At 54.5% G+C, this 27,646-nt stretch overlaps 1 protein-coding gene across 1 annotated transcript; it reads left to right on the top strand.

Annotated features, from left to right (window-relative positions):
- Positions 1-15,795: 15,795 nt before the first annotated feature.
- LOC309793470 (forkhead box protein J1-like) lies at positions 15,796-18,747 on the top strand (the record flags this gene model as incomplete). The annotated part of the gene is made up of 2 exons (XM_082603937.1): positions 15,796-16,293; positions 17,980-18,747. 2 exons carry the CDS (start codon positions 15,796-15,798, stop codon positions 18,745-18,747), a joined length of 1,266 nt encoding a protein of 421 aa, XP_082460063.1.
- Between the last annotated feature and the right edge of the window lie 8,899 nt (positions 18,748-27,646).

Genomic DNA, 27,646 nt, shown 5'->3' with positions numbered 1-27,646 from the left:
GAAGCCAGGCCCTGCCCCACCTCCAGACAGCACCGAAGTCTGGGCCCAGACTGCCCCCCTCCCCGCCAGTGCAGGCCCATGGACACCCTACCGCCCAGGCAGGGGCTGGGCCAGCTCACCCCACCAGGCCACACGGCCCCCAGCCCAGGCCATCCTCAGATTCTAGTCCAGCAGGCTGAGAATTGGGGCCCAGGACCCAAATTGCTGCCTCCGCTCCCCAGCCCCCCATACACACAGTGTTTCATTGATCCACTTCTTCCCTGCCCCAGAGACACGCTAAGGGCCCTGCACTATGAGAGCTGCGGCTTGGAGGGGCCCTGGCCAAGCTGGAAACATCAGTACAGGGCCCGCCCCAGAACACCTTAGCTTCCAAGCTTCTCTCTCTCCTGCTCTCCTCCCCAGGTCTCTATCCAGAGCAAGTTCCCAGGTACAACCAATGCTGATTAGGTGACTGCAAATGAACACCCAAGAGGCCTCTCCCGGCAGTCTGTGAGGAGGAGCTAGGCGGAGGGGGGAAGAGAGAGGAGACAGAAAGGAGGCCGGGGTGCCGGGTGGAGCCAGGAGATTTTCTAAGGCCTCTGGGATCTTCTGGCTTCATCCCTAGAGGTGGGGCAGAGGGTATGTGTCCCTAATCTTTGAGCCCAACTTGAGGCTGAGAGCAGCGGGGAGATGGGGATCTGGGGGTTAGGGGCTGGGGCAGCCAAGCTGCGGAGGGAAAGGGGACAGACAGACTAATGTAGTGAGTGTAGCTAGAGCTGAGGCTTAACTGGGAGGGACGCAGTGCTTGCTAGAACCACTGGGACCAGGAATGGGGCGATGGCCCCGTGCCCTTGCTTGCACTCCTGCAGGGGAGTGTCTTGCTCCACCATAAACGCCCTGGGCTGCATCCCATATCCACTCTCCTAACCCATCGGGCAATTTAACCTTTTTCATAGAAAGTGATTTACAATAAAAACATTTTTAAAACTAAAGTTTTAAAAAGTCTCAAAATGGACCTGCTTGCAACTTTCTCTGGGGAAAAGCATGGGCCAGTTTTGGGGAGGCCACGGCCCAAGGGGGAATGGCTGGGAGGAAGATGGGGGGCACCAAAGGCCTGCAGAGTGTCCCCTGATGCACTCCTCAGGATCTCTGGGTGCCCAGAGAGAAAGGGGCTGAGAGGCGGCCCTCGGGGGTCCCCTGCAGCCAGGGCCTCGGCACCTCTCTATGTGCAATGGGGAGACTGTACCCACAGCCCCGAGGAGCAGGCGGCAAAGGAGGCACAGCCCCCTCCCTGGCCCTGAGGACTCACTCACAAAGGCCGTTCTTGCCCAGGGCTCGGCTCACGTTCCCCACCTCGCCCAAGTTGAGGGCCTGCCCAGACTCACCTGCGGTCCTCGCCTGGGCCTGTCTCCAGCTCCTCCCTCCCTTGGTCCCTTCCTGAAGGGACAGGGTGTGAGGTCAGAGGGCCCCAGCCCCTGGGGCCCCACTTGCCACCCTGGGGTTCATTCACCCCGCCCAGGGCCTTCCCTCCAATGCAGGTTGGGGCTGAGGGAGGCCATCAGGGCAGACGGAAGACGGGGTGCCTAGACCCTACAGCTCCAGCCTGTGAGGAATCAACGTACCAGAGTTCTGATGGGGAAACTGAGGCACAGCAAATATGTGACACTCAGCAGGCACCTTTCCACCCCCTCACCCCAGCTTTGCCTGGAACCCATCTCTCCCCCGAGCCTGCACCTGGCCCCGCCAGCACGCCCTTGTGGAGCACAGCCCACAGGGTCTGATTTCCCTGGAACGAAGGCTGGAAAGGGGCCAGTTAAGGAAACAGAGCAGAACAGAGCGAGAACACAAACGTACCCACGCAGTTTCCTTTATTGTCCTCTCTCCCCACTTAATTATTGTCTTTTTTTTAACATATGATTTGATGTTTTTTGTCTCCATCCTTAAGATTTTTATTTTAAGGACAGCAAAGCAGAGAAAAACACAGCCAGGTCCTCTCTAACTGCCTTAACTCCGTTACAGGCCAGAGGACATTCGCATTTCTAGGTATGGAGTGTGACAATAACAATGACTTTGACATCGCCAGCATGAAAGCACTGGACAATAAGCTGTGCTCTGCGGTCTGCTTAGCCGGTGAGTGGCAGTCTGCTGAACATGAACTTGGTGGGAGACGCTCCCCTGCTCGCACCCCTGCTCTCACCCTGGGACACCCATCTCCTGCCCTGCAGTTCCTGCAAGAAGGCATGGGCTTTGCTAAGGTGCTGGGAGCCAGTTGCTGAAAGGAAGTGAGGCAGCCTTGGGAGAGTCCTTGGGCAAAGAGCGACTCTGCTCTAAGCGAATCTATTTGGGCATGGAGAAAGGCACAAAAATACCTCCAAAGCCTTCCGATTTGACCTGACCGTGCCCACTCCATCATGATCTTGCAGATCCCATGGCAGGGGGCCTGGTCTTGTTTCCATCAACAGGCAGTTTAAGGCAGACACGGCCTCTGTGATAAGGTCTTGGAAAGAGAGCCTGAGCCCTTGAAAAGGGAACCTGTAGCCACTCAGAGGAGAGTGTTTAGTTAGGATCAGAGAGGAATTTCAAAGCCAGCATTTTATAGACTAGCTCTGTGACCCAGTGAGCCCTGGGCTACCACCAGTTGCCTTGTGCTCCCTAGATTTGGATCCCAAAGGAACAATCAGGGGTCGAGGGTAACTCTTCTCCCTGGAGCCCTAACTCTATAAATTCAATCAGGGCCATCAACGTGCCCCTTATTCCTTCTCATGACACTAAACTGAATCCAGGATGAGTTCTCAGGAGGAGCCCACCTGTCAGTCACACTCTGGGCACTGATGTCTCTCTGCTCCATGCTCACCAAGGGCTTCACCAACCATGGCTCTAAAGCCACGTCTTGCCTGGTGGACTAGGTCGAAATTGCCCCTCCTTGGTTCACAGCAGAGACTGCCTTCATGTTGCGTGGTCTGTAATCTCTTAAACATGCCCTGGACATGTTTAAGCTTCAGGACAGCCAAGTCCCGTCATGGGTCCATTGCTTTACTCTCTTTGCAACATGGTTACAGGTGCTGGAGGGACACAAACTCCTGTGGTTGCCACTCTCCATCAGCTTGCAGAAGACCCATGTACTCACCCCTCTGGCCCCATGCAGGCTTGTGGTGGAGGAAGCCGTAATCCCCAGAGACGCCTCCCACAGCCTTCCCAGGGGCTCTCCGGTCCCTTCCCACTTAGCGTTGACCCAGCCAGGCTTGGGCCAGAGTGGCTGAGGTCCAGGGTACACTTCACTTCCTGCCTTCCCACTCTTTACCTGGCTTCTGTCTGTCCATTTGTTTCTCATGTCTTTTTGCCAAATGTACGTCTGTCTGTCCAGTTTGTTTATTTTGAAACTCATTTAGGTTACCCAGACTTCGTGTGAAAGTTCATGTTCACCCACACCCAACCCCAAGCTTGCTGGGCGCACGCACATCCGAGGGGCCCTCGCTGAGGCTTCCATTCCTAACTGGCAAGAGCCTGTATTTAATATGCTGAAATTTTCCAGGAAAAATAAATATCTGTGAGACTAGATTAATCCCTGTTCCACAAAAGCGGGGATGCTTCGGTGGCAAAGGTTACAGGCAGGATTCGTTTTGGTCACTAGTTGGGGAAGATGCCATCTCTGCCCTCACTCTGCCCTGAGTCTGTGGCAGCTGTGCCGGCCAGCCGCTCACTGGGCTTCAAGAGAGGAATCTAGGCTCCTGCCTCCCCGCAGTGGCTCCCCACCAACCCCCGTGTTTGGCAGAGAGAGCTCCTGGGAATTGTTTTAGCCGCCCATGCTGGTGGAAACTGACCCCAGGCCTTGTGCTTCCTCCTCTCCCTAACTCCTTCGGGCCAACCTGCTGGTGGATGTTTATTCCACTCTGGGATTGCGGCAGGAGAGCGAGGCCTGGAAGGAAAACAATGCCTGGGCTTCTTTACGGTGATCTCGGGAGCCAGCCATTCTCAGATTAAACTGGCTTCACCGTTCAGGCCAGACCTGAAACCGAATGACAGTGGCGCCTGCCGGGAGAGGGAGTTGAGGGTCCCATCGTAGCCTCAACCTGAGGTCTCAAGGGCTCTTACGAGAGAAGGAAAGTGCATCTGCTCTCTTGGTAAAATGTTTCTCGGGTTCTGCCGTTAGCGACACACTGGTAGTAAAGAGCTGGGGAACTCTCTGGAAGAATCTGTCAGGTTAATGTCAGGTTAATGACAGGAGCATCCACTGTGGTAGGTCCCATGGAATCAACAGACCTCACCACGCTCAGCTGTAAGTTCAAAGTTCCTTCCTATGACTGAGGTGCCTCAGGCTGGCTTGGCCATCAGGACAGCTTCTCAGGCACTTGGTCTCCCTCTCCACACTGTTTCCCTCCCCACACGGATGCCACTCGCCTCACGGAGCGCCCACAAGGAGGGAGCCCGGGGAGCACCCCATGGTCCACCCTCCCCAGGCCCACAGGTGCTCTGCCAGGAGCCCCAGCTCGCGGCAAGGATGGCTCAGGTCCCCATCCTCGCTGCTCTCATCACCCTTGTGGGAGTGATGTTGAGAAAGCACCTGTGTCATTCCAGCACCTCTTCCGCTAAGAAGCCTCTGGGTCTTCTTTGGCCCCGAGACCAAGGTGGGGGGGCGATGGTATGTTCTGAGATTGTTCTGCAAGGTTCTCAAAGGGAGGAAATCTGAGTTGACCATTGTAGGTGATGAGCTGACTATAATCGCGAGGCCATGCTCGGTAGACGGGGCCCCAAGGAACCTGATGGAGTATCACACAGGCGTCAGGATAGTGGCCAGGGGACCAGTGGCAATTCTGTGAAAAGGCTCTGGGTGGTGTGATGGGAAAAAGCAAAGATAATTTGAGTTTATTAGTGGAAATACAAATGTTTTTGTTTTGTTTTGTTTTGTTTTTTGTGGTACGCGTGCCTCCCACTGTTGTGGCCTCTCCCGTTGCGGAGCACAGGCTCCGGACGCTCAGGCTCAGCGGCCATGGCTCACGGGCCCAGCCGCTCCGTGGCATTTGGGATTTTCCCGGACCAGGGCACAAACCCTTGTCCTCTGCATCGGCAGGGAGACTCTCAACCACTGCGCCATCAGGGAAGCCCGATACAGATGTTTTTAAATGATGGCATTGGACAGGAGTGGGCATACCGATGAAATCTAAAAGTACTTATGGAGGGAATTCCCTGGCAGTCCAGTGGTTAGGACTCAGCACTTTCACTTCAGTGGCCTGGTTCAATCCCTGGTCGGAGAACTAAGATCTTCCAAGCCACTGTGCAGCCAAAAAAAGAAAAGTACTTATGGAGACCTGAAATAACCCAAGACTAAGACGCCACTAGGAAGGGTTATGCTTCGCAGATACTAAGGAAAAATCGGAATTAACTTTCTCTTTTCTTGGAGAGAAACTCTACAAGATGGTGGAACTGTTACAGATCTTAAATTTAATTAGTGGCTGGGTAGAGGCAGGAAAGAGGTGTGTGGAATCCCCCTAGATGTGCTCCCCAAATCTGCCTCTAGAGGTGTCTTCACTCCCCCGGTTCTGAGCCTGAGGAGGGAATTAAGTGGGAACCACCTTTCTCTACCTCCCGGGAAGGATTTTGAATCTCCAGGCTCCCTTTTCTGGCTGAGGGCTGGACAGAATGGTAGCACTCGCTCAGGAAGTCCTCCTGCGCCTTCCAGGCTTACCTTCTGCATCCAGGATGCACGGAGCAGCAGGGTTTCGCCGAGGGTCTGGCAGAAGCCTTTTTAGAGGAAAGAGAACCACCGACTGTACCAAGAAGCTGGGGAGATCAGAGACTTCAGGTCTGAGTCTTCAGGCTGTTTCAGAAGGAACCAGTTTTCAGCCCTGGCTCAGAATCTGGACCGGTGGTGTTTGTAGCAAGGACTCAAGAATTCAGAGCCAGGCAGCCTGGCAGCCAGTGGTGGTGGCGGCGAGGCTGCGGCAGTGTTTTGATTTGACTTTGTGTGTGTGTGTGTGTGTGTGTGTGTGTGTGTGTGTGTGTCTTCTCTCCTGTTTACCATTTGCTTTTGGTCGTTCCTACCAAACAGCCACAGTTCCGGAGTCCTGCCCATTAAACACAGAGGAATAAGTATGAGATCTACCAAATTATATAAAATGAAGGAACAACTTATTTCATCTGGGGGTTCCTAACTTAAAAGCGCAATCTTGCCTGCTCTGCATCCTGTCACCCTTAGAGGGGAAAAGCACTGTGGACCCATGTGCCGGACTCCGGTACCCCCAGGGAGTACAGATCCCCGCATTCCATCTGGCTGTGAGAGATACCTAAACATTTCCTGTCCCACTCACTCCCCTTCCCCTGGGGTCCACCTCCACAAGACTATTATTAGAGCCTTAGGGCGGATTAGCACACCAGGACATTTATGGGTATACACAATTTATACCCGCTGAATCCTAGTGTTTCTGCCATTAAAGGGTTTCGTGTCTTGGGCTGGCCTAAACTGAAGCTGACGCCAGACATTTGTGAGTGGCCTCCCTCAAATGTGACACAGTGAGCCTCACGCCCACCCTCCAGGGTCAGCCGGCTCCGTCCACGAACTGAGCCCTCTGAAGGGCATGGCTCTCGGCTCTGCCCTGGAGGAGATCACCGTGTGCTGGAGGATCCAGCAATTTCCACACAGCATGAGAAATGGGGTGGTGGTACGGGCCAGTGGGGGAGCACTTCGGAGCACGCTGGACCCCATCTGGCTTCAGGGGGGGCCTTCTGGGGGCAGGTGCTGGAAGAGGCAGCTCAGCAGTCCTCGGCCAGAGAATGGAAGGCTTTCCCCCAACTCAGGGGGTTAGGGCTTCATCCTCTCCCTTCAGAAGGGGCATCTCGCTGCACTGGGGGGACTGAATCAGATGGAGTCATTCTGTGGGCTGGGAGGACGACTTGGGGGAGATGAGTGTAGCCTGAACAAGGCCTGGGGGGCGGATGGTTTTCGCGCACATTCTGTGAGTCAGGCGCCCTGCTCACCACTCTTCCATGTCACCTCGCTTAGTCTCACGGCATCCCTGGGGTGTAAGTACTTGTCTCCCATCTGATGGATGGGAAAACCAGGGCTCCAAGTACAGTGACCTGCCCAAGGTCACACAGTCAGTACGTTACAAGCTGGGGCTGTATCCCGGTTTTCTGACTACAGATTTAGACCTTACTAGAGCTTGAACAAGCAGGAGGTCAGGATGGATTGGATACAGAGCATGAAGGAGAGAGAAGCACCAAGAGTGGGTTTCCAGCATGGGCAGCGGGTGCTTCTCGTGCAGGAACTGCAGGACAAGGGGGGAAGATGATGAGTTTCGTGGATGGTACCCGGGGGACCCCAAAGCTCTGGAGCTAATGTCTCCTGGGGTTGGTGGCACCAGCTGATAGCAACTCTCGGTGGGCTGTTCGGGTGCAGAAGGAGAGGAACAGCTGTCACTCTGTTCTCTGCCATGCCATTTGGTCCCTGGCACCCTGCTGGGCAGCCAGTCCCTTCCTGCCCCACCCTGGCCCCCACAGCAAACACTAACTCTGAGCCCAAATTAACACACTCTTCTCCCTCCCCTTCACCTCCTCCTGCTCTCGTGAAAGTCTCAGCCAGACTCAGTTTCTTTTCCTGGTCCGCTGTAACACTTAGGCAAACTTCAAGACCAAATAAAGATACAAAGGTGGATCCTACGGCAAGCTCACAAAACAAGGACCATCCTGCATGTCCCTCCATCAGTGGGCCACAGTGGCCATGACTGTCCCTCGCCCAGTGGACGCCACTGCTCCCAAGTTTCACGTGCTGTGGTTTGCACCCTGTGGGAGTTCCAGCTAATGCGCATCTTGCCAGCTTTCGTGCCAAACTCCCGGACTGTCCTGCCAGAGACACCATCTGCACCAAACCAAAGGTCCGGTAACCTTCCTTTCCTCTTCTCAGGTGCCTGGCAGGCTGACGACAACGTGGTCAGTCGTCGGAACACGCAGCGCAGACGCCCATCTTCTGGCAGCCTGGAGGACCCCGAGAACAGGCTCTGCGTGTGGGATCCTTTGGCCATCTGAGAGCCTTAGCCCCTGTACCAGGGCTCTCCTCCCGTTCTCACATCCCATCCTGGCCTCATGGCACCACTGACCTCCTGGGCATCCTCAGCAAGACACACGGAGACTTTTTAGACCCACGTGAAAGCTGGATGCTGAGGGCACCTGACCCTTCTCCCAGACTCATCTTCTTCCGCAACCGTGATCCTTCCCCTCTCAGAAGGGACTGGAAACCTCTTTTCTCCTTGTGGGCTAAAGCCACTCGAACTGCAGCTCATGAGACCCTTTGCAGAGAGTCTCTGGAATGTTTCCACTGTATCTTGATCTTCAGGTGGAGCTGTGGTCTACAGACTGGTTATTTCTTTTGTATCTTTTTTTTTTTTTCTCCTTAGGAGGTAGACCAAGAAGACTCAAGAGTTTGGGTGACTTCATTACAAACACCCATCTGGCATTTTCTAGTCTCTGGGACATCATAACCAATCTGAGACCTGCAGATTGGGGTGGCGTTGGGGGATGACTCCTGTGAGAAGGGAAAGCCATATTGCACTGTAAGTGGGGTTTCCCTCAAAATGCATTAGGAGCTCCTCTCTCAAGGACAAGAAGCAGTGGCAACCACCAGAAGGTTGGTTGGGAAAACAGTTCTTGCTTCTGGTAGCAGAGGCTATGCCTCGTGTGTCTGCTTAGGAAGGAGGCCTTGAATCTGAGAACCCCTCAGTTACATGATGACCTACCGGGGAGTTCTTTATGATCAGGTGCACTCAGGAAGGCCTGGGGCTCCATCCTAAGGTGACACTGCAAAGGCATTTTTGACCCCCTCTATGTACCAGGCACTTGTTAGGGACTGTCGTATATTATCACGTTTCATCACTACCGCCCTGTCAGGTGGCATTCTTACCCCTGCTGCCCCCGTCTCCACCCCGCTTTTCTGAAAGAGTTGAAGAAAGAAGCTGAGAGAGGGGTGGACCGGTGGTTCTCATTTGGTGCCCAGGAACCCCAAAGGAGGTTGGGGGAAGGGCTGAGCTGGGGTCAGTGGTGGTCTGGGAGGCTCCCCATCCCACCGGTTTTCCTCCCCTGTCCTCCAGATCAGCTGAGCCTGATGGGGGGAGCCGGAGGTACTGCCTTCCATAGGCTCATCAGAGATTTAGAGATATTGTTCAAATCACATGTCCACCCCACCCCAGTCCAGTGTAGGCATATAAATAACAGTCTGAAACAGCAAGACCGTAAGCTGTTGGCTGTTCGTCTCTCAACACTAGTGTTATCAATGGATTCCTCATAGCTCTCTGATAGATGCATTGTCTGCTGGCTTTTGGAAGAGGTGGTTAGTTAGTGGAGCATGAGATTGAGAAGCAAAGTGGGATCCAACAGTTTGTGAGGCTGAGATGTGACAGAGCCCTAGGCTATGCCCACCATGATGGCCTGAATTAGTAGTTGGAATTGTTGCCCTAGAGGAACTTTTCATGGTCCTTCCCAAGGCCTCAAAGAGAGCCCAGTGCCGGGGGATCTTTTGCACCTCCTGTGTGGCTGCCTTGTGCCGTCAGGTGCGTGGTGACCCTCACTGCCTGGTGGTTGTGGTTCACATCCTGCCCTGGGGGTGGGCAGGCGGAGGCCTGTGGTCCTGACAGACACTACATGAGCCAAGCCAAATCTCAGCTTCTGCCTTGAGTTCCAGTGTCCACCCGCTCTGAAATCCTGCAGTGGGCTCTGCTGTTTCAGACCCCTGTTAATGTCCTTTCTTTCCCCGAAACATTCTTACAGACCCTTTCATATTGATGATTCCAGCAATAACCACACTTCCTGATTTCCTTGAAATCTGAGCCCCAGAAGCACTAGGGAAGGGGACTCTCCCTGAGCCTGGGGTGGTGGCATACAGATCCACCTCCTCTCCCGGCAGGTAGTATTCAGAGTGTGGTGTTACCTGAGATGAAGGAGATGTAGGTAAACAGTCGCCACAGTGGCCAGGAACCCTAAGAGGAAGCCATTGTCTTCACCCTTTCTGGAGGGTCTGTCTTCTCCCAGGAAGAGGCTCAGAGAGATTCCTCAAGGCCTTGGTTCCATAACCAAGACATACCCGGGTGAGAAGTGGCCCTTCACTCCTGTTTCTCAGACAGTTCCTGCTCTCTCCCCCATCCCCGCACCTCTTTGCCCTCATTTAGCTCTTTGGCGAGCAGAAATATCCCATCCAAAAGGGCTGGGATCAGGGAACAGGGCACAGAGCCTGGTCGGGGAACAGGACAGCCGCCCCAGTCATCATCTGGAGATGGTCATGTTGTTAGCAGTTGACCCACAGAGAATATGACGGGGCCTGGTTTCTCACACAAGGACACAGACTAACCGGAGGCCTGGGGCTCCTTCCTGCCACACTCAAGTCGGAGCTCACCTATGAGCTCACTTCCGGGTGGTGTGGTGATCCCAGCCTTCTCACAGAGCCCTTTTTCCTTCTCCTCCCCAGTCCCATCCTACCAGAGGCCATGCCAACGCTGGGGCGTCTCCTGGGCACGGATCCACACACGTTAAGCCATCTCACCTGGGGAGGGTTTTTGTCCTGTTCACCTGACCTTGGCATGCTGCTTGCTCACTGTGCTTTAGGATCTGCACACCTAGTGTGTGTAAATATGTGTGTACTGTTGTGCCATCTGTGTACCCCTCACTCCCTGGAGTACACTCATGGGCACACTACAGTGGGGACGTCAAGGATGCAATATTTATGGACTGCTGCATGATTCTTAAAAATGAATAAAACTGTTCACAAGGGAAGAAGAGGTGTTAACTGCGCAGTTGGCTTATTTGTGAAAGTTGCTGTCCGACTTTCTCCAGCACGCTTTTAATACTTTGACTCAATAACAACTCACACTGCAGAAATATAGAAGATCATGAGAGATTACTACAAGAAACTCTATGCCAAGAAAATGGACAACCTGGAAGAAATGGACAAATTCTTAGAAATGCACAACCTGCCAAGACTGAATCAGGAAGAAATAGAAAATATGAATAGACCAATCACAAGCACTGAAATGGAAACTGTGATTAAAAATCTTCCAACAAACAGAAGCCCAGGACCAGATGGCTTCACAGGCGAATTCTATCAGACATTTAGAGAAGAGCTAACACCTATCCTTCTCAAACTCTTCCAAAATATAGCAGAGGGAGGAGCACTCCGAAACTCATTCTACGAGGCCACCATCACCTTGATACCAAAACCAGGCAAGGATGTCACAAAGAAAGAAAACTACAGGCCAATATCACTGATGAACATAGATGCAAAAATCCTCAACAAAATACTAGCAAACAGAATCCAACAGCACATTAAAAGGATCATACACCATGATCAAGTGGGGTTTATGCCAGGAATGCAAGGATTCTTCAATATACGCAAATCAATCAATGTGATACACCATATTAACAAATTGAAGGAGAAAAACCATATGATCATCTCAATAGATTCAGAGAAAGCTTTCGACAAAATTCAACACCCATTTATGATAAAAACCCTGCAGAAAGTAGGCATAGAGGGAACTTTCCTCAAGATAATAAAGGCCATAAATGACAAACCCACAGCCAACATTGTCCTCAATGGTGAAAAACTGAAACCATTTCCACTAAGATCAGGAACAAGACAAGGTGGCCCACTCTCACCACTCTTATTCAACTTAGTTTTGGAAGTTTTAGAAACAGCAATCAGAGAAGAAAAGGAAATAAAAGGAATCCAAATTGGAAAAGAAGAAGTAAAGCTGTCACTGTTTGCAGATGACATGATACTATACATAGAGAATCCTAAAGATGCTACCAGAAAACTACTAGAGCTAATCAATGAATTTGGAAAAGTAGCAGGATACAAAATTAATGCACAGAAATCTCTGGCATTCCTGTACACGAATGATGAAGAATCTGAAAGTGAAATCAAGAAAACACCCCCATTTACCATTGCAACAAAAAGAATAAAATACCTAGGAATAAACCTACCTAAGGAGACAAAAGACCTGTATGCAGAAAATTATAAGACACTGATGAAAGAAATTAAAGATGATACAAATAGATGGAGAGATATACCATGCTCCTGGATTGGAAGAATCGATATTGTGAAAATGACTCTACTACCCAAAGCAATCTACAGGTTCAATGCAATCCCTATCAAACTACCACTGGCATTTTTCACAGAACTAGAACAAAAAAATTCAAACTTTGTTTGGAAAAACAAAAGACTCCGAATAGCCAAAGCAATCTTGAGAACGAAAAACGGAGCTGGAGGAATCAGGCTCCCTGACTTCAGACTACACTACAAAGCTATAGTAAGCAAGACAGTGTTTTACTGGCACAAAAACAGAAAGATAGATCAATGGAACAGGATAGAAAGCCCAGAGATAAACCCACACCCATATGGTCAACTTATCTTTGATCAAGGAGGCAGGAATGTACAGTGGAGAAAGGACAGCCTCTTCAATAAGTGGTGCTGGGAAAACTGGACAGGGACATGTAAAAGTATGAGATTAGATCATTCCCTGACACCATACACAAAAATAAGCTCAAAATGGATTAAAGACCTAAATGTAAGGCCAGAAGCTATCAAACTCTTAGAGGAAAACATAGGCAGAACACTCTATGACATAAATCACAGCAAGATCCTTTTGGACCCACCTCCTAGAGAAATGGAAATAAAAACAAAGATAAACAAATGGGACCTAATGAAACTTCAAAGCTTTTGCACAGCAAAGGAAACCATAAACAAGACCAAAAGACAACCCTCAGAATGGGAGAAAATATTTGCAAATGAAGCAACTGACAAAGGATTAATCTCCAAAATTTAAAAACAGCTCATGCAGCTCAATAGCAAAAAAACAAACAACCCAATCCAAAAATGGGCAGAAGACTTAAATAGGCATTTCTCCAAAGAAGATATACAGACTGCCAACAAACACATGAAAGAATGCTCAGCATCATTAATCATTAGAGAAATGCAAATCAAAACTACAATGAGATATCATCTCACACCAGTCAGAATGGCCATCATCAAGAAATCTAGAAACAATAAATGCTGGAGAGGGTGTGGAGAAAAGGGAACACTCTTGCACTGCTGGTGGGAATGTGAATTGGTACAGCCACTATGGAGAACAGTATGGAGGTTCCTTAAAAGACTAAAACTCGAACTACCATATGACCCAGCAATCCCACTACTAGGCATATACCCTGAGAAAACCATAATTCAAAAAGAGGCATGTACCAAAATGTTCATTGCAGCTCTATTCACAATAGCCCGGAGATGGAAGCAACCTAAGTGTCCATCATCGGATGAATGGATAAAGAAGATGTGGCACATATATACAATGGAATATTACTCAGCCATAAAAAGAAACGAAACTGAGCTATTTGTAATGAGGTGGATAGACCTAGAGTCTGTCATACACCGTGAAGTAAGTCAGAAAGAGAAAGACAAATACCGTATGCTAACACATATATATGGAATTTTAAAAAATGTCATGAATAACCTAGGGGTAAAACAGGAATAAAGACACAGACCTACTTGAGAATGGACTTGAGGATATGGGGAGGGGGAAGGGTAAGTTGTGACAAAGCGAAAGAGAGGCATGGACATATATACACTACCAAACGTAAGGTAGATAGTGGGAAGCAGCCGCAGAGCACAGGGAGATCAGCTCGGTGCTTTGTGACCGCCTGGAGGGGTGGGATGGGGAGGGTGGGAGGGAGGGAGATGCCTGAGGGAAGGGATGTGGGAACAGATGTATATGTATGACTGATTCACTTTGTTATAAAGCAGAAACTAATAAAAAAATAAAATAAAAATTAAAATAAAACAATAAATACTTGGGAAGAAAAAAAAAACTTTGACTCAAGACAAGCTGGACATGGAGGAGTGAGAGAGGGCAAGGGGTAGAGGAAAAGACATGTTTCTGGGTGGGAGCTGGTGTACCATCCCCCGGGCACAGCTCCTGCCCAGAGGCCTGATAAGGAGCCCTCACCTCCACCCACCCCCTTCAACCAGAGAACTTCCAACTGCAGCTCCTCAATAACTGAAGAGCAGGAAAGCTGGTGACTGGAGGGAGGCTGGGGGAGGGGAGGAGGAAGGACCACAGTCCACCGTTAGTCCGTCACTTAAAGGCTGGTGAAATGAATGGGGCAAATGACCCCAGTCAAAGAATTTGGCAAGTCCACGGCTTTCCTGGCTTTCACCCAACGGCTCTGTTTCCTCGGCTATCTGGAAAGGAGGGAGAGCACTTCCGAAGAAGCCTCTGGAATGTCAGCTTCTGGGAATCTTGCTGAGGACGGGGCGGGGAGGGGGCGCTTACCGGGAAACACTGGATTACCCTAGCCGCCTTGGGGTGCCTGCGACCGGGGCTGCGGTTTCTGCGGACCTGAGCGGCAGGTGGCATCGGAGAGTCAGACCTGCTTGCGGGCACCAAGACGACACTCGGTCGGGAGACCGGGACAGGCCGCAGAAACGTGAGGAAGTGCCACTCGCAGCCCAGAGGAGAGGAAAGGAAAGCCCCAAGCATGCACCCAGCCCTGGCCCCCGCGCCACGGGCTGCGTCCCAGGAGCCGTCGCCACCTCTGAGCAGCCCAGATGGGAAGGGGGTGGGGCGGAGGACGGTTCCCGCGGCGAACTGCTCGCCGAGGGCCCCGGGGCCTCTGCGGGAGCGCCGAGCCGCGCGCCTCTCCGAGCCCTGCGCGGGGCCGTCGGGCGGGAATGCGCGGAGCCGGGACGCGGTGGCGGGTAGGGGGCTGGGTCGCGCGCGGGAGAGGGCGGCAGGAGGGAGCTGGAAGAGAGTTACCGCGTGAGAGAGCCGTTAAGAGCCCGCGGTCTCTTTGGAGATGCCCTGGCCAATGGCAGAAGCGGAAGCTGTTTATATGGGCGGGGCGTCGCCACGGCAGCAGGAGACGCCTTGCGAGCGGCTACTGAGTGCCGGTCCCCAGCCGCTGGCTTTCAGAGAGGCGCCGGCGGGCGTGAGTGGCGACGAGGATTGCTGGCTGGGCCCTGGAGCTGGGAGCAGAGAGCCGCGGTGAGGGTGGGCGGTGGGAGGAATTTCTTTGAGAAGCTTCCTTTGGCCCGGGCTGCGCTCTGAGCCAGGTAAGGGACGGGGAGGGCTGCCGGCCGTGGGAAGGGAGGGCGTCAGTACCAGCCCGCTCTCCCATCCGTCCCCGACGGAAGTGGAGGGCCCGGGGACTGACATCAGAGGCGTTTGGGGGACACTCACTTCCCACCCCCTTATAACTCTCTGTATTGTTTCCTTCCTTCCCCTTGAGCCCCATCCTAATATCCCTTTTCAAAGATCAGACGACCTCCCCCGCCCCCCGACCCGTCGTACTGCCCTCCTGGACTCTCTCGCCCCATTTCCATTGGTTGTGGACGGAGAGAGGGGGGTTAATTCCCCGCTTTGAGGGAGAAACGGGTGGCCTCGCATGCCCCTACACTATTCCCTCGTTGGGCTAATTAAGTCTCCTCTTAAAGATCCAAGAGGAAAAGAGCGAGGCGAACCCCGTGTGGGTCGGAGCCCCGGGCACACCTTCTGTTTCCCAGACGTCGGCAGTAAAAGATCCTCCCCAGCTGCAGGAAGGATTTTAGTAAGAGCCTCCCCCCTCGCCCACACTCTCCCCTCGGGGGTGGGGAAAGAGGGCTCAGTTCCCGCTCTGGTCCCCGCAGGCACCACATTCCGTTTGGAGGAGGCTACCCCCGGATCGCGGGATGGAAGCCCGCTTCCGGGAGGCTGCGTAACTGAAGCCGCGGGAGTCAGCGGGCCGGAGAGCTCGGCGGCCACCCTCGGCTCGGCTCGTGGATGTTGACAGCCCCCTCGGAGAGTCCCCGCAGATATGGCGGAGAGCTGGCTACGCGTCTCGGGAGCAGGGGCAGCGGAGGAGGCCGGACCGGAAGGCGGCCTGGAGGAGTCCAACGCCCTGAATGACAGCCTGACCAGCCTGCAGTGGCTGCAGGAATTCTCCATTCTCAACGCCGAGCTCCCCGCCCTGCCTTCGGGGGACACCGACCCCCACGGCTCCCACGAGCTGGCAGGCTCGGCCGAGCCGGGGTCTCCCCTGGCGGCGGACCCCGCCTGCCTGGGGCAGCCGCACACACCCGGCAAGCCCACGTCCTCCTGCACGCCGCGGAGCGCCCCCTCGGGGCTGCAGGCCTCGCCTCCCGACGACGTGGACTACGCCACCAACCCGCACGTGAAGCCGCCCTACTCGTATGCCACGCTCATCTGCATGGCCATGCAGGCCAGCAAGGCCACCAAGATCACCCTGTCGGCCATCTACAAGTGGATCACGGACAACTTCTGTTACTTCCGCCACGCTGATCCCACCTGGCAGGTAGGGAGGCACTCCCTCCCTCCCTCCCCATGCCCTCGCGGACTGGACTCACATCCCAGATCCGCAGGCCAAGTAGGCGCGGTACGGCCAGGGCCCCGAGAGAGGAAGGCCGTCCAGGAAGGACCTCAAGGGAGCCCAGTGCTTGGACTGCTGCCCCTTTGACTTCAGAGACGGAGGAGGGAGGATGTTCAGAGGGCTGCAGGGGTGCCGACATAGAGGTTCAAGGGGAAAGAACTTGTCACTCATCCGGCAGGCTCAGCCCAAAGACCAGGGCTGAACTATGCGTGGACACAGCCCCCCAGGGTAGGTTGATGGACTGAGGGACACATTTTTGTCCCAAGTCCTGGAATTCCTCGACACTCCCCTCCTCAAGGTCAGTTTGTCAGGGCCTGACTGGAGGCAGAGCATCGTTCCTGCCAGACTCTGCATCCCGCCTGCTTTCAGTTGGCTGGAGGGGCTCTGGGAGGGGAGAGGGGCGTGCTGCGGGGTGTGAAGGCCATCGGTGTCCCAGTGGAAGGGCTACGGGGCCTTCCGAAAGCTGCTGTGCCAGCCCCCACCCCAAGCCCTCCCTAGTTTCCTGCCTACACTCCTCCCCCTCTTCTCATCAAACTCCCTGGGGGGACAATTACCTCAGCCACGTGCTTTCCACAGGGGCTCTTTCCTCCCACACTGGCTTCATGTTCCAAGTCTCCGGAACCTGGCACAGAGCAGCCAAGGGGCCCAGACCACCATGTAAACCTCCCAGTCTTGCCAGGGGGCACTACTCACCTGCCGGCCCCACCCACCAGGCCCCAGACCCCTGTGCCCCAGCGTGGTTTGGACTGTGCACCCAGGCGTGAACAAGGCAGGATGGTGATTCAGGCTGGGCACACGCTGCCCTGAGCCTCTTCGACCATCAGGATCAGGGGCTACTTGGGGACAGAGACCCTGAGGATGCACAGATCCTTCCCTGTGGCACAGGTCACAGGATCAGAGTTCCTGTAATCACAGCTATTCCATGATTGCTTGGGCCCTGACCCTGGGGCAGGTACCATTTGTAACCTTGGTGAGAAAGCAGAGACCCTCCACCCCCCCACACACTACCCCAAGCCTGAGAGGCCCCAGGAATGAGCGCTATGCTCTTGGCTGGGTAATAATCAACTGAGGCCTCAGAGCCTGGGGTGGGAGGAGGGGGACATGGTGGGTGAGGGCCCAGGCCAGCAGCCGGCTCTAGAAACAAGGAAAGTCATCAGATCCTCCCACACTTCATCCCCCCCACACACACACACCCTCACACCCACTCACTCATTTCACAAACAGAGAAGGCCAGCCAGGCCCAGGCAGAGGGAGATGGCCGTCCAGGACCTGGGGGAGCCAAGGCCTTTGACCAGAGGCCGCAAGCAGCGGGGTAAGGGAGGGAGGGCAGGACAGGCTGGCACTGAGAGCCACCCTGCGGCTCAGGGCTCGGATGACCGAGCAGGCAGATATCCTGGCCAAAGGGAACAAAAGCCCCCGACAGCACTCCCAGCTCCTGGTGCCCCGTGGCTGGTGTCCCAGAGCCTCCCGCTCGGAGCAGCGCCTCTGTCTCCCCTGCCCCCATCGGAGAGAAGGTGGTGGTGGGACTGGCAGTGGCGCTAGGAACTCCCCATCACTGACCCCACCCACTCTCCCAGCTGTCTTCCTTCTCTCCTACCTCCCTGTGTCCAGAACTCCATCCGCCACAACCTGTCCCTGAAGAAGGGCTTCATCAAGGTGCCTCGGGAGAAGGACGAGCCAGGCAAGGGGGGCTTCTGGTGCATCGACCCCCAGTACGCCGAGCGGCTGCTGAGTGGGGCCTTGAAGAAGCAGCGGCTGCCCCCAGTCCACATCCACCCGGCCTTTGCCCGCCAGGCCGTGCCAGAGCCCAGCGCCGCCCCATGGGCCGGGCCACTGACCGTGAGCACCGAGGCCCAGCAGCTGCTGCGGGAGTTCGAGGAGGCCACTGGGGAGGCGGGCTGGGGTGCAGGCGAGGGCAGGCTGGGGCGCAAGCGTCAACAGCCGCTGCCCAAGCAGGAGGCCAAGGTCCCGCGGCCCTCCAGCCCCCTGCTGCTGACCCAGGAGGAGCAGGGTGAGCTGGAACCCCTCAAGGGCAACTTTGACTGGGAGGCCATCTTGGACGCTGGCACGCTGGACGGGGAGCTGGGCACGCTGGAGATCTCGGAGCTGATCCCGCCGCTGAGCCCTGCCTCACACGGGGACGTGGACCTCACCATCCATGGCCACCACATCGACTGCCCTGTTACCTGGGGGCCTCCAGCGGAGCAGGCTACCGACAGCCTGGACTTTGATGAGACCTTCCTGGCCACATCCTTCCTGGAGCACCCCTGGGACGAGAGCACCCGTAGCTCCCTGCCCCCCGAGCCCCTCTTTGAGGCCGGGGATGCCACACTGGCCTCTGACCTGCATGACTGGGCCAGCCTGGGCGCCTTCTTGTAAGAAGCCAGGCCCTGCCCCACCTCCAGACAGCACCGAAGTCTGGGCCCAGACTGCCCCCCTCCCCGCCAGTGCAGGCCCATGGACACCCTACCGCCCAGGCAGGGGCTGGGCCAGCTCACCCCACCAGGACACACGGCCCCCAGCCCAGGCCATCCTCAGATTCTAGTCCAGCAGGCTGAGAATTGGGGCCCAGGACCCAAATTGCTGCCTCCGCTCCCCAGCCCCCCATACACACAGTGTTTCATTGATCCACTTCTTCCCTGCCCCAGAGACACGCTAAGGGCCCTGCACTATGAGAGCTGCGGCTTGGAGGGGCCCTGGCCAAGCTGGAAACATCAGTACAGGGCCCGCCCCAGAACACCTTAGCTTCCAAGCTTCTCTCTGTCCTGCTCTCCTCCCCAGGTCTCTATCCAGAGCAAGTTCCCAGGTACAACCAATGCTGATTAGGTGACTGCAAATGAACACCCAAGAGGCCTCTCCCGGCAGTCTGTGAGGAGGAGCTAGGCGGAGGGGGGAAGAGAGAGGAGACAGAAAGGAGGCCGGGGTGCCGGGTGGAGCCAGGAGATTTTCTAAGGCCTCTGGGATCTTCTGGCTTCATCCCTAGAGGTGGGGCAGAGGGTATGTGTCCCTAATCTTTGAGCCCAACTTGAGGCTGAGAGCAGCGGGGAGATGGGGATCTGGGGGTTAGGGGCTGGGGCAGCCAAGCTGCGGAGGGAAAGGGGACAGACAGACTAATGTAGTGAGTGTAGCTAGAGCTGAGGCTTAACTGGGAGGGACGCAGTGCTTGCTAGAACCACTGGGACCAGGAATGGGGGGATGGCCCCGTGCCCTTGCTTGCACTCCTGCAGGGGAGTGTCTTGCTCCACCATAAACGCCCTGGGCTGCATCCCACATCCACTCTCCTAACCCATCGGGCAATTTAACCTTTTTCATAGAAAGTGATTTACAATAAAAACATTTTTAAAACTAAAGTTTTAAAAAGTCTCAAAATGGACCTGCTTGCAACTTTCTCTGGGGAAAAGCATGGGCCAGTTTTGGGGAGGCCACGGCCCAAGGGGGAATGGCTGGGAGGAAGATGGGGGGCACCAAAGGCCTGCAGAGTGTCCCCTGATGCACTCCTCAGGATCTCTGGGTGCCCAGAGAGAAAGGGGCTGAGAGGCGGCCCTCGGGGGTCCCCTGCAGCCAGGGCCTCGGCACCTCTCTATGTGCAATGGGGAGACTGTACCCACAGCCCCGAGGAGCAGGCGGCAAAGGAGGCACAGCCCCCTCCCTGGCCCTGAGGACTCACTCACAAAGGCCGTTCTTGCCCAGGGCTCGGCTCACGTTCCCCACCTCGCCCAAGTTGAGGGCCTGCCCAGACTCACCTGCGGTCCTCGCCTGGGCCTGTCTCCAGCTCCTCCCTCCCTTGGTCCCTTCCTGAAGGGACAGGGTGTGAGGTCAGAGGGCCCCAGCCCCTGGGGCCCCACTTGCCACCCTGGGGTTCATTCACCCCGCCCAGGGCCTTCCCTCCAATGCAGGTTGGGGCTGAGGGAGGCCATCAGGGCAGACGGAAGACGGGGTGCCTAGACCCTACAGCTCCAGCCTGTGAGGAATCAACGTACCAGAGTTCTGATGGGGAAACTGAGGCACAGCAAATATGTGACACTCAGCAGGCACCTTTCCACCCCCTCACCCCAGCTTTGCCTGGAACCCATCTCTCCCCCGAGCCTGCACCTGGCCGCGCAAGCACGCCCTTGTGGTGCACAGCCCCTTCCCCCAGCACTCACGTGCACGTGCGCACAGACACACACACACAAACACACACAAACGGGCACTGTCCTACACAATCCTGCCCAGCCTCCACGGGCCCCTTTCTCCTGAGGCCCCTTTCTTTCCTTGCACTGGAGGCTGGCTCCAGGACAACCTGGCATTCCCCCGCCAACTTGCTGCTTTCCCTTGCTAATTACTCAAAATATTTTCGAAGGGTGCGCACACTGCAGGGCCAGGCGGGTTGGGGCCTTACAGAGCTCAGGAGGCAGCCCATCCCCTTCCCACCGCTTGCTGAGGAGGCTGCCCCAACCTCCCTCTGAGACTCCCTTCACCCCCTAAGCAACGACTCCCTCCCTCTCCCCACCACCCTCCAGCCTTCCTCCCCACGCTCCCCAGCACTGGGGGAACATGGGGGCTCCAGCCTCTCCACTGGTCCCCAGGCTCAGCCTCCAGCCCCCGCCAAAAGGGGTACATCCTGGATTGACAGGTGGGGCCGGTCACTGTCCCCCCTCCTCACCCTCTGCCTGGGCCCATGCTGGGGGAAGAGGGGCAAGGTCAGGGTCTTGCAGAACTGCCTGCCAGGTAAGGAAAGGCTGAAGAAGCTTCTGGCTGCCAGGAAGAATCCCCAGGAGCTCCTGAAAATCCCTATGCTTGGGACTAGCGTCTCTGGGGCTGGGACCCAAACACTGGCACTTTTAAGGGTCCATGGATGCTGCCAACGAGCAGCCAAAGCTAAGAGGGGGCTCCGAAGCGGCCAGAACACAGGGCTTCACACACCCTTTCAGCAGGCAGCGTTTGGGGGTTGGCGGTGGAGGAGGCGGGAAGCGTGAGTGGATCCTGTCCCTCCTATTCATCCCTGCCCCGGCCCTTGGCTGGGTGGCTTTTTGAAAAAACGTTCAGTGACTCCGTATTTATTTAGAGATTCGATGTAATCCCAGTCAATATATATTTTGCGCCCTTAACAGTAAGTTGCAGACAGGCTGCCCCATTAGCACTAGATACTTTAGTGTGTGTTTCCTTAGAACAAGGACACGCCTCCATAATCCCAGTACCACCATCACAATCAGGAAATGAACACTGACCTGGTAATCCCATGTAACCGCAGACCCCCTTCACGTCTTGCAGATCACCCCAGGAATGCTCCTCTCCATTCCAACATCCCAATCCAGGACCCCATGTTGCACTGAGTTGTCCTTTCTCTTTTGCCCTGTGTGGCTTTGAGCCCATGACTCAAGCTCTCTGGGCAGGTTTCGCATTTCCTTTGATCTCCACGTTTGAGGTGAGAAGCCCTTCAGCCACTTCACCCTCAGGTGTGGTACAGTCCCTTCCCAAAGCAAGAAGCTAGCTTTCTGTCTCCTCACTTTCCACCTCTTCCCTATCCTCCCTCCCCCATGTATCGCCAGCCAGGAAAGGGATGAGGGGCAATGTTCAGGAACTCAGTGTTTGGGGACCCTCACCGTCTGCCCACGGGACAGGCCACCCCCAGCTCCAGTGACGGGAAGGCCCCCGGGATGGGATTCCATGCTGGCCTGAAGCAAATGCGCCAGGCCTCCTGAAGAGCTGAGCTGAGGGCAGGAAACACTCTTCTCCCCGCCTCTGCCCCCCTCAACATACTGGGGACCCAGACTTGAAGAAGGAAGGTCATGTCCATGGTGTCCTCCCAGGTCAGCACCGACACCGTCTCCTCCATGTCCGGCTCCTACATCGCCCCTGGCACGGAAGAGGACGGGGAGGCTCTCCCCTGCCCCCGGGCCGCCAGCAGGACCCCCTCAGAAGAAGGAGACGTAAGAGAGGAGCATGGGATCGCCCTCGCCGCTCTGCTCTGCTCTGTACTCGAGTCCCAAGGAGCTCAGTCCAGGGCCTGCCAGGGAGATCGGCAAAGCCCCCCAGTGCTCGGGAGGGGAGCCCTGGAAAACACGGTACCGGGTTGTTGAATCAAAGACTCCCTCAGATGTGATCTTCCATGTGGCACCACTTCTGTCCTGAGGACTTGGTTTCGGTTTGCTGCCAGGCGAGCTGGGTAGGAGAGCCGGTGGCATCTGCACCTTGACTTTTGTTGCTCCTTTGCAGGTGACGCCAGCGGCGTCTCCAGACTGCAACTTTGCGGGCCTCGTCGCCACCACTGAAGAGCAGGATGCAGAGGTAAGAGCAAGGTGGACGCTGGTGCCCCTCCCCGGTCAGAGGGACTGCCGGCGCTGGCACAGGATGCAAATAGGATGGGGGCTCTTCTGGAAGAAGCCTTCCAAGGTGGTGCACTTGGATCTGTTAGAGGCAGGGTGCAGAGCAGAGGGACTGTCCGGTTAGCAGAGGGCGCTGGTCTCAGCGTAATAGGCGTGGGGTGAGTTCCAGAGGGAAGTCTTCCAGGCCAGACCCTTGAGAGGGTGTTTGTCCTCCAATTCACTTAGTATTTACCTGGCACAGGCATCTCACATCTTCCTGGCACTGGGGGACACAAAGACCGAGTGACATGGCTTTTGCCTGCCCACACCCCCAATCCACCCATCCCACCCATCCCGGAGCTCCATCTGATGGAGGAATCAGAGTTATAACTCAGCGTGAGCAGTGCTCTGACGGAGGTGTGCCTGAAGTATATGGAATGCCCAGCTCCCAGTGGGGACTCTACAACTTTCTCTTGAGCCAGATGTTCTCAAAGGAGTATCTGGATGGGATTGGGGATCCTAAAGGGTTCCTGAAAGTTTTATGATCTCACGGTTTGCTTTTTCATTTGACAACTTTGATTTCCACCTGAGAGAAACAGTGTGAGCTAAACTATGACCAAGGCTATTCCTGACAGTCCCAGGGTCCCTCTGTAAGGTGCCTCAGACCTGGTCCCTCTGGAACGTGCCTCAGACCTGGTCCCTACGGGCCGATCCTGCCTCGCCAAGCAAAATCTGCCTCTGCTGGGCCTCCCAGCCATCTCACACGGACAGGAAATGTATGGATAACATGAGGGTGGTTAGTTCTGTCTTCTGACAATCAGTAGACTCATTTCACTGCTTTATGGACTCACAGTGCCTTCCTTCTGTCCTAGGGAAATGAGGTTCTAGAAGAAGAGGACGGATCACCCACACAAGAAGATGGTAAAAGACCTGGTCTTTTGCTCCCTTTTATTATATTTCTCTCCCGGGTATTCTCTGAAGGGTACAGAAAGGGGCACTGGTGTGACTTGGTGGCACTGCTCAAGGGTGTGGCTTTGGGGAAAGGTTGTCTTCTTGATGGAATATCAAAGCAAGCAGGGTATCTGAGGACCTCAGCAGCCTTCCTGGCTCTTTCTGGGCCTCTGAGCCAAGGCTGCAGAAGATACATGGAGTTCTCCATCTACGTTGAGTAGATCCTGAAGCTTCTTGGGCAACTGCCATCCCCTTCCTTCCTGCTTCAGCTTCTCAGCCGAGTCTCACAGAACTGCTCTAGCAGCCCCAAAGTTCAGCTGCAGCAGGAGAACAGCTTCCTCCCCTTGGGGGAACCGACTGTTAGGCAGTAGGTTTTCCTGCTTTAGTGAAGAAAACGGCTGATGTTACAGTAGCAGAAGGATCACAGCCCTGGCGGCACAGCAAAGGTGAGGTGAAGAGACGTTAGCAGCTCAGCGTACACTAGTGTTTGTAGGCTATTGGAACGAGTCTCTTTACCATCATTCAGGCCTCAAGTAGATATATTTTTTTAAATTGGAAGAGTTGGTTTACAATGTTGTGTTAGTTTCTGCTGTACAGCAACGTGAATCAATTATACATATACATATATCCACCCTGTTTTTAGATTCTTTGCCCATATAGGCCATTACAGGGTACTGAGTAGAGTCCCCTGTGCTCTACAGCAGGTCCTTATTAGTTATCTATTTTATATATAGTAGTGTGTATATGTCAATCCCAATCTCCCAATTTATCCCTCCCCTCCCTTGCCCCCCGCCATAACCATAAGTTTGTTTTCTACACCTGTGACTCTATTTCTGTTTTGTAAATAAGGTCAATCATATCTTCAGTCGGAAGAATTTGGTTTCTAGTAAGCCGAGAAGCGAAGGAACGACCTACATATAGAGCAAGGAAGTGGCGGGGGGGGGAGGGTAGGCGAGCTGGGAATCCCACCTGGGACTGTAGGACCAGGCGTCCCAGGAACCGGTGTCTCTTCCGTCTGCTCCTCTGAGGTGCCTCCACCGAAGGGCAACCTCCAGAGCAAACCTGGATCCCAGCCTGGATGCAGATGTCATGCTAGTCGCTTCTGCTTTGGCCATGGCAGTTGCTTGGGGGGTTGTGTGGTGTGCAGGGGGTGCGCATGTGCACATGACCACTCTCTCCTGGCAAAGTAGTGCCGGAGGAGGGGTGGTCGCCCAGGCTGTGCCTCTGCCGCACGCGCACGCCAACCAAGCCGGGGTTGGGCGCTACCTCTCCTCGGTTGATGTCTTCAGGGCGCAAGGCTCTGAGTTCTCCATTGTGATTGTCGTCCCCAGTAGAATATTTGCTTCTAAAAGGCACAGGGCAGTACGTGGTTTCCGCCTGACATTCCATATGTGGTTTCCACCTGACATGCTGTACACAGTAGATGTATGTTTCTTCCTCTCCCTTTCACCAAGGAAAAAAAAACCGGGTGGGGGCTTGAAAAAATAACATCTAAAATTGTCCCCTTCCCATCTTACACGACTGTAGGTTTCTGGTCAGCCCCTTAAAACATCTTCAGAATAGAAAATTAAGTCTCAAAGAAAATAAATCATAATTTTGCAAGCAATGCGATTCTTTGATTTGAGGTGCAAAATTACGGGACCAAAGAGCTTTAATTGCCATTTTATGTATTAGTCATTTCGCAGAGCCTTGTGGTCATAAACACACCTCACGTGCACCGACAGACACAGGCCTGAGCCCGGGGTCACTTCCCCCGTGGCTCTCCTAGCTCTTCCAGCCTGGCTTAGGCTCTGCTCTGGGCCCGGGTCTGCGTGTCCGAATCCCACAGACCTCCCCAGGGTCTGATTTCCCTGGAACGAAGGCTGGAAAGGGGCCAGTTAAGGAAACAGAGCAGAACAGAGCGAGAACACAAACGTACCCACGCAGTTTCCTTTATTGTCCTCTCTCCCCACTTAATTATTGTCTTTTTTTTAACATATGATTTGATGTTTTTTGTCTCCATCCTTAAGATTTTTATTTTAAGGACAGCAAAGCAGAGAAAAACACAGCCAGGTCCTCTCTAACTGCCTTAACTCCGTTACAGGCCAGAGGACATTCGCATTTCTAGGTATGGAGTGTGACAATAACAATGACTTTGACATCGCCAGCATGAAAGCACTGGACAATAAGCTGTGCTCTGCGGTCTGCTTAGCCGGTGAGTGGCAGTCTGCTGAACATGAACTTGGTGGGAGACGCTCCCCTGCTCGCACCCCTGCTCTCACCCTGGGACACCCATCTCCTGCCCTGCAGTTCCTGCAAGAAGGCATGGGCTTTGCTAAGGTGCTGGGAGCCAGTTGCTGAAAGGAAGTGAGGCAGCCTTGGGAGAGTCCTTGGGCAAAGAGCGACTCTGCTCTAAGCGAATCTATTTGGGCATGGAGAAAGGCACAAAAATACCTCCAAAGCCTTCCGATTTGACCTGACCGTGCCCACTCCATCATGATCTTGCAGATCCCATGGCAGGGGGCCTGGTCTTGTTTCCATCAACAGGCAGTTTAAGGCAGACACGGCCTCTGTGATAAGGTCTTGGAAAGAGAGCCTGAGCCCTTGAAAAGGGAACCTGTAGCCACTCAGAGGAGAGTGTTTAGTTAGGATCAGAGAGGAATTTCAAAGCCAGCATTTTATAGACTAGCTCTGTGACCCAGTGAGCCCTGGGCTACCACCAGTTGCCTTGTGCTCCCTAGATTTGGATCCCAAAGGAACAATCAGGGGTCGAGGGTAACTCTTCTCCCTGGAGCCCTAACTCTATAAATTCAATCAGGGCCATCAACGTGCCCCTTATTCCTTCTCATGACACTAAACTGAATCCAGGATGAGTTCTCAGGAGGAGCCCACCTGTCAGTCACACTCTGGGCACTGATGTCTCTCTGCTCCATGCTCACCAAGGGCTTCACCAACCATGGCTCTAAAGCCACGTCTTGCCTGGTGGACTAGGTCCAAATTGCCCCTCCTTGGTTCACAGCAGAGACTGCCTTCATGTTGCGTGGTCTGTAATCTCTTAAACATGCCCTGGACATGTTTAAGCTTCAGGACAGCCAGGTCCCGTCATGGGTCCATTGCTTTACTCTCTTTGCAACATGGTTACAGGTGCTGGAGGGACACAAACTCCTGTGGTTGCCACTCTCCATCAGCTTGCAGAAGACCCATGTACTCACCCCTCTGGCCCCATGCAGGCTTGTGGTGGAGGAAGCCGTAATCCCCAGAGACGCCTCCCACAGCCTTCCCAGGGGCTCTCCGGTCCCTTCCCACTTAGCGTTGACCCAGCCAGGCTTGGGCCAGAGTGGCTGAGGTCCAGGGTACACTTCACTTCCTGCCTTCCCACTCTTTACCTGGCTTCTGTCTGTCCATTTGTTTCTCATGTCTTTTTGCCAAATGTACGTCTGTCTGTCCAGTTTGTTTATTTTGAAACTCATTTAGGTTACCCAGACTTCGTGTGAAAGTTCATGTTCACCCACACCCAACCCCAAGCTTGCTGGGCGCACGCACATCCGAGGGGCCCTCGCTGAGGCTTCCATTCCTAACTGGCAAGAGCCTGTATTTAATATGCTGAAATTTTCCAGGAAAAATAAATATCTGTGAGACTAGATTAATCCCTGTTCCACAAAAGCGGGGATGCTTGGGTGGCAAAGGTTACAGGCAGGATTTGTTTTGGTCACTAGTTGGGGAAGATGCCATCTCTGCCCTCATTCCGCCCTGAGTCTGTGGCAGCTGTGCCGGCCAGCCGCTCACTGGGCTTCAAGAGAGGAATCTAGGCTCCTGCCTCCCCGCAGTGGCTCCCCACCAACCCCCGTGTTTGGCAGAGAGAGCTCCTGGGAATTGTTTTAGCCGCCCATGCTGGTGGAAACTGACCCCAGGCCTTGTGCTTCCTCCTCTCCCTAACTCCTTCGGGCCAACCTGCTGGTGGATGTTTATTCCACTCTGGGATTGCGGCAGGAGAGCGAGGCCTGGAAGGAAAACAATGCCTGGGCTTCTTTACGGTGATCTCGGGAGCCAGCCATTCTCAG

The sequence above is a fragment of the Mesoplodon mirus genome (genome assembly GCF_964341445.2).
Source record: "Mesoplodon mirus genome assembly, chromosome: 18".
Taxonomy (NCBI): Eukaryota; Metazoa; Chordata; class Mammalia; order Artiodactyla; family Ziphiidae; genus Mesoplodon; species Mesoplodon mirus.
The sequence above is the reverse complement of the archived record's forward strand: the minus strand, read 5'-3'. Positions and strand labels throughout refer to the sequence as shown.